Source organism: Loa loa (assembly GCF_000183805.2).
Source record: "Loa loa unplaced genomic scaffold supercont3.750, whole genome shotgun sequence".
Lineage (NCBI taxonomy): Eukaryota > Metazoa > Nematoda > Chromadorea > Rhabditida > Onchocercidae > Loa > Loa loa.
In genome coordinates this window covers 1-6541 of record NW_018108930.1, presented here as the reverse complement: position 1 = coordinate 6541, position 6541 = coordinate 1, and the positions used below count along the sequence as shown (strand labels likewise).

Sequence of the window (6541 nt, the reverse complement as noted above, 5' to 3'; positions counted from 1 at the left end):
CATTTGGTTATTACATATGTATTCTATTTCTTGGCCACTTCTTTATAGGGTCATTTGGTTATTACGTATTTATCCTATTTTTTGGCCACTTGTTTATAGGATCATTTGGTTATTACATATTTATCCTATTTTTTGGCCACTTGTTTATAGGGTCATTTGGTTATTACATATGTATCCTATTTCTTGGCCACTTGTTTATAGGATCATTTGGTTATTTCGGAACATGGTTCGATGAAAAATAGCAATGCTAATTTGGCTATTAGCGAATCAATCAATATGAATGATAATTCCAATTCGATTGGTTCAATTGGCGCAACGGATGTTGAAAAAGCAATAACAATTGCTGATACTGATTTCATCCCAAATGAAAATAAAAATGTCACTAATGAAACAGAGAAAGTTCTCAGCAAGGTACAAAATGTAAAACTACTCGATCCATGGCAGAATAATGATGAAGCTAAGAGAGATGAAAAACAACAATCAAAAATGCAATTAGAAACATTCGAACAAACCACTGATGAAACGAAATGTTAGTTACTTATCGATTATATGATCAGCTCTTGTAGACAGACATTAGTTTAAGCTTCAATGGCTAAAACTAACTAAAACTTTTGGCTAAGCATGAAAGAGAGAGAGAGAGAGAGAATAAAATAAATTATAAATTTGAAATAAATTATAAATTTGCGTAGTGAACGGAAAAAAGGCAATCTCTGACTTAGTACACCTATATTAAGGCCTGAGATCAATAACTTATGTGCATAATATGCAAATTTTATGCTAGTCATTTGTCTATTTCAAAGGTAATTAAATGGATTGCATAGTGAACGGTAAAAAAAAAGGCAATCTCTGACTTAGTACACCTATATTAAGGCCTGAGATTAATAACTTATTCTTTATATATATCTATATATTAATATACTTAGATCAGGGATTGATTTATTCTTTCCGTTTATCACGGTGTATGATCCAATTTAATTATAAGAAATGCTATAAACGGAAGATATCTTTTAATTGTTGGCTTTTATAAAAAATTTTTTGAAAAAAAAATCAATAAATGATCTTTTTTTTTAAAATTATTCCTATGATCATGTATTCTTTTAATATCTTAAAAGAGAAAAATTCTAATGTAATATCAATTCTTTTTTACAGGTAAACAAAAGGAAGATGAGCAAAAATCACCTTCGAATCATATCACTAACACTAATTTAACCTTACAAAAGAAATTGAGAAAAAGTAAATCAATCGAACATACGGAATCAAGTGAAATATCATTGGAATCTCAGAAGAGTACAAATATGATAATATCTGTTAAACCGGAGAAAGGTATCGAAATGTTGCAAACGGATGAGAAAATGATGAAAAATTTTGAGAATATTGGATCAACAAATACGAAAGTGATGGTAAAGCAGAAATGAATGAAGAAATTTTCTTTCAATAGTTTTCTTTTTTCTTCTTTTTTTTTTTTTTATTTTTGTTTTCCATGAAATGTATTATTGTTAATTGTAAAAAATTAACTGTTATTGATTAATTTATAAATTACCGCGATATTTAAGATATCTTAAAAGAGATTAAAATGAATAATTATTCCTTTTTTTTCTTTTTTTTTTCTTTTTTTTTTTTTTTAACTTAATTGTAACTTGTATAAAATGTTGCAGAATGTCAGTCAATCATTATCGGAAACATCATTACGTACAATGTGGGAATTATTTAAGCAGGGCACATGGAAACAATCATCCAGGCCTAGTTGTTAGTTCGTTTACTTGGTACAAATAGGGAAAGAAATTTTTGGATTTGAGAAAAAAAAAAAGAAAAATATCGTTTCAATAGTTTTAACATCATGTATAGTTTTTAAGTTCTTTTTATCGAGCCATTTTTTAGCATTTGTAATTGATGTAAATTTTAATGTAAAAAAAAAAAAATAGGTTATAAGGCTTGAGGAAGTTTTTAAAATATCACTAATAGAAAATATACTGATTTGTTTTTTTTTTTAATACGCTAATTATTTAAATAAAATATTGATTGAATCTAGATGTTGCTATTTTAATATAAAAAAGCATCGAAAGTATACTTTCATCGTTTATTTCAAATTTATTTTCTTCGTTAAAATTTTAAAAAACAAAAAAAAAAAACTATATGAATAATAAGCAATTTATACAAAGAAACACAATTTATGAATCTAATAATCTGATCAAATCTATTTCTTTCTTTCCAAAAATAAAAAAATTTTTTGTTCATTTCCTTTGGAGCTATCAAATCTTCAACATCATCATTGGATCGTCTTATTGATGTATTCTTGTGCCGGAAAAGAAACAAGAAAATTCATCCTGATACGACCACAATTTCCAACAACATGGAGTATCCATTGGATACTGTTAAAATAGTGGATCTTGAAATTAATACTGCTCCTCAACTAACAAACACTACTTTTACAACAGTTACAACATGCTGCAATAGCACTACAACTACATCAACGATAACAACAGCTGCTAATGATGCTGTTAATTCTACTAAAAATGTGGCGCAATTGTCCATTCCTGAAACACCAATGCAAATGCAAGTGTTGGAACAAAAGATTGTAACTGAAACAAAAACCTTAACCACCAGGAGTACTATAACATCGTTACCGGCAGAGACACCGGTATCATTAAATGTTGCACCAATACAATCAACTAATCCTATCACTCCTTCGGCCATAGTTCAGCTTGATCAGCAACCAGTATTAGAAGTGTCATCGAATGCTGCAAATGCGATAATTCAACAAAATGATTCAATCAATCCTACAACTACCGTTGAGGTGCATCATTCTACGGTAGAGGAAAATGCAGTTGATGATCAAGAACCATCGATAACCATACAAATCGAAAATGACGCAAAAGGTATTTGTTCGTAAAATATGTATTTAAGTCATTTGTACTGGTAACTTGTGTTTACTTCAGCATCAATTTAATCGTTATATTTCAGACCAAATAGAACCAAATATCAAATCGTCTACCACAACTATTATCAACAGTTCAGATAAACAACTGAAACGATGGCCAAGCATAACGGAATCCAATTCTAGCGAATTTCGTAAAACACAATCTGAGCATGGCAGACAACTTCTGGTGACACAGAATAATAATGTAAAAGAAAAAATGCCACCAACAACAGATGAATTAAGAGATGCATTAAAAGAGGTTGCAAACGATGACAAATATCAACGTTTGCTTCTTTTTCCTTATTTTAAATGATAAAAAGAAAAAAAAAAGATTACGCATTACAGTAGCGTTTATCTTGATAAGTATTGTGAACAATTTCTTCTCATAAAATATTCCAAAAATATTATCAGTTTGTTTAGTTTATATTCCGAAAATATTCTCAGTTTATTGTAGTTAGCATCAACGAAACCACCAACAAAACGTCTCACTGAGAAGCAAAAAGAAAAGCTGAGTGCATCATGTGGACATTTGCATATTCAAGATGATAATGAGATGAGTAAGAAAAGTAATGGCTCCGAAAAAATTCTTAACTCCCTTTCTTGCCTTATCTATATCTATTGCATTAAAGTTCTGATATCATTGCACGTTTTGCTGCACGATGAAATTATGTAAAACAAAACAATTATTGTAGAAGATGGTTCTATTCGACAATTATTGGCTTCTACAAGATATGAATCTCGCCGGAAACTTTCCAGTATATCGGAAAAAAGCATTGAAATGATGAGTGGTGGAGGTCAATTGAAACCAGCACCAAGCAGTATTAGTTGTCCAACAACAACCCGTATAAGCAAAGGTTTGATTCATGTACCAATTACAACGATAATGTTTTCTAAGATAATCGGAAATTTCAATAAAAATCTGATAATCTTTATATTATGATTTATTTTTGTACCAAATGAACATGAATGGTTATACTTCAGACTTCTTTCGTTTCCCAATTAACCAGTGTAATCAGTGCTTATCAAGATAAATAATATTCCTATCCAGATCATGGACAACTACCGCGTACATTGCAAAGATACCGTGACAGTGCTTACGGAATATGGAATTGTTTCTTCACAGATCTAATGGTACCATTGAGCGAAGAGTTAACTAATGTTAGTGGTCGTACAAAAACCGTACCTATTGGTGACAATTCTACAGCACGAAATTCCTGCAGTAAGCGCCTCTCATTTCATGGATCAATAAAAAACAATTAATGAATGTCCTTATTTATTATAGGATTTACAAAAACGCTCCCAAGAAGCTTCAATCCAGTAGGTTGTAGTAAACTGGAGCGAAATCGAACCAGTACTACAATGAAGCACAGAATGGATAGCGATACAAGTAGTTCCCGTCAACGCCCAATCTCTATCGTTGATTCACGACCACCTTGGAATTTTTCACCTTTCAAAGATGGTTAATATTTTTGTTGAATAAATGATCTTAAAAATGCGGAAAGAATGGTGTAATTTTCAAAAGATATGCAATGGCTATTTGATTATCTTTCCTGGTAATTGCTAATGATGTATAATATTTATGAAAAGGTAAATTCAATCGATAGCTAATCTTTAAATTATCAAAAATTAATCGGCCTATAGTTACCGTTGTTCTACATTTTTTACTACTCATAATGTGATATGTGAGAAATATTCGCTCAAAGTTAAGCATTTATCCTCCATTTATAAATATTAATAATATTATTTCAGGTGATTTGGATCGCATTGCACCACTTCAACCTTATTTTCCACATAGCTCTCAACCGCGAAAATGGCTTTCGGCACTGCATCTTAACGATGAACATGCTACAACCTTACGATCAAACAGACAAAATATCAGTAGGCGCCGGCAAAGTGACTGGAATTTGCATGATGTTTCGCATGCACGTATAATGCCTGCATCACATTCAGCACGATTGCATACCCGTTTATCATCTGCTAAAGTATTACGGAATAGTAGTGGCATAAAATGGACGCCAAATGGTACCGAAGATCACGGTAGACTGGCAAAAGAACAATTATGGTGGGATGCACATTAAGAAATTCTAATACTTGCCTTTCCCTTTAACTTAATTAGTGCTTTCATGTCAGGGAGGATTTCTTACGTCCAACATCTCTGCAATGATATGTATGTCAAAAATTGTTAATTTAAATGTGTTGGATTATATTTGTATTAATAAAATGACAATAATATTTATGTCTTCTCCACGGACACCTTTTTATCTCGGGAGAGAAGATCACGTAACACCTTATGAGATATGCTAGCGGTAGACATATACCTCCAATAGGATCTCCAATGCCAGATAGATCACAAATGAAATATCAAACAAAAATACATCCATGGGCAGGATAGGCTAGCTAGCTTCTCGGCAACTATGCCAGAAGATGGGCTTAACTTGAATTCTGGCAGATGAAATTAGCTTAGCCCTATAAGTGAAGATATTCAAGCAAAACCTATATCCTAAAGATTTCAATGTGACCGTCCTAGTTCACTAGACGTTGCCAGACAAACTTTAGGAGTAAAAAAAGTGGTGGAATTAGTTCCGCGTATATCTAAAAAATCCGAAGTTTTAGAAATTTCTCGAAGTTTCGAAAATTTCAACTTTGTTAGATCAGTGAATAATGTTGAAATAAGATTATTGAAATAAAGTGCTCCAATTATACTATCGTACATAAAATTGAATTTTTACTGTGTCATGTGGAAAGAACTAAATCAGCCAATAGTACTTTCATTAAGTTTTCCTTGACATGTATTATTGAAGCTTTCCTATTCCAAACAAATTTTTGGTTCGTTTGAAAATTAACAAAATATTTGTTCAAAAAATTTCAAAAATCCATCTTAAAATTAAAAATTAAACTTCAATAGGTTTACTGTTAAATGCCTGCAAGAAACTATTTTCTGTTACTGTTATCAGCCACTAGAAAATATGAAAAAAATATATGTATAAATTAGGTAATACTGAAGCATGATAAAATAAATTCTTAGGAACATACAGTAATTCGAAGAGTATTGTTATAACTTTAATTACTTTAAATAGATTAGATAATGAGTTCCTTCTGAAACTGATTGGAACGAATTTCTGATTGTTAAAATTTGAGCATTTACCAGCGTGAGTATTTCCTATACATATATACATTGATTGTTCGATACAATAAAACGATAACACGTACACGCTTCGTGGTGATACACGCAAAATGACAAAAGACTGTAAATGAGCTACCATACATTATTCATCATGTGACAAATGTTTTAATTTAAAACATTCTATTTTCTATAAGATGGGCATGCATGCATGAAGTACAAATAACAAAGTTACTGTTGCAAGAACATTTTGCGTTTTAGACATCTACCATTTCTTCCTGTAATTTCAATTTGATCTCTTACATGTATCGATATGGATAGAAAAGCATACATATATATTCGCTCTGACAAGTCAAATCTTATGGATGAACCCGAACGGACAACTTATATTCTCGTGGCTTTTCAATCACTGCTGTGTTACCAACATATTTAACTTCCAGTACCTTTCCATAACTTTGACGGAATGATAGGATTGGAAGAATTCGAATTAGAAGAAATCGTTT

At 31.2% G+C, this 6541-nt stretch overlaps 2 protein-coding genes across 2 annotated transcripts; both read left to right on the top strand.

The window, feature by feature from the left end:
• Positions 1-231: 231 nt before the first annotated feature.
• Positions 232-1751, top strand: LOAG_11546 (hypothetical protein; the record flags this gene model as incomplete). The annotated part of the gene is made up of 3 exons (XM_003147064.1): positions 232-529; positions 1150-1400; positions 1656-1751. 3 exons carry the CDS (start codon positions 232-234, stop codon positions 1749-1751), a joined length of 645 nt encoding a protein of 214 aa, XP_003147112.1.
• Positions 1752-2350: 599 nt separating this feature from the next.
• LOAG_11545 (hypothetical protein) lies at positions 2351-5011 on the top strand (the record flags this gene model as incomplete). The annotated part of the gene is made up of 7 exons (XM_003147063.2): positions 2351-2876; positions 2962-3176; positions 3372-3474; positions 3610-3771; positions 3966-4136; positions 4200-4376; positions 4667-5011. 7 exons carry the CDS (start codon positions 2351-2353, stop codon positions 4993-4995), a joined length of 1683 nt encoding a protein of 560 aa, XP_003147111.1. The 3' UTR covers positions 4996-5011.
• Positions 5012-6541: the final 1530 nt, after the last annotated feature.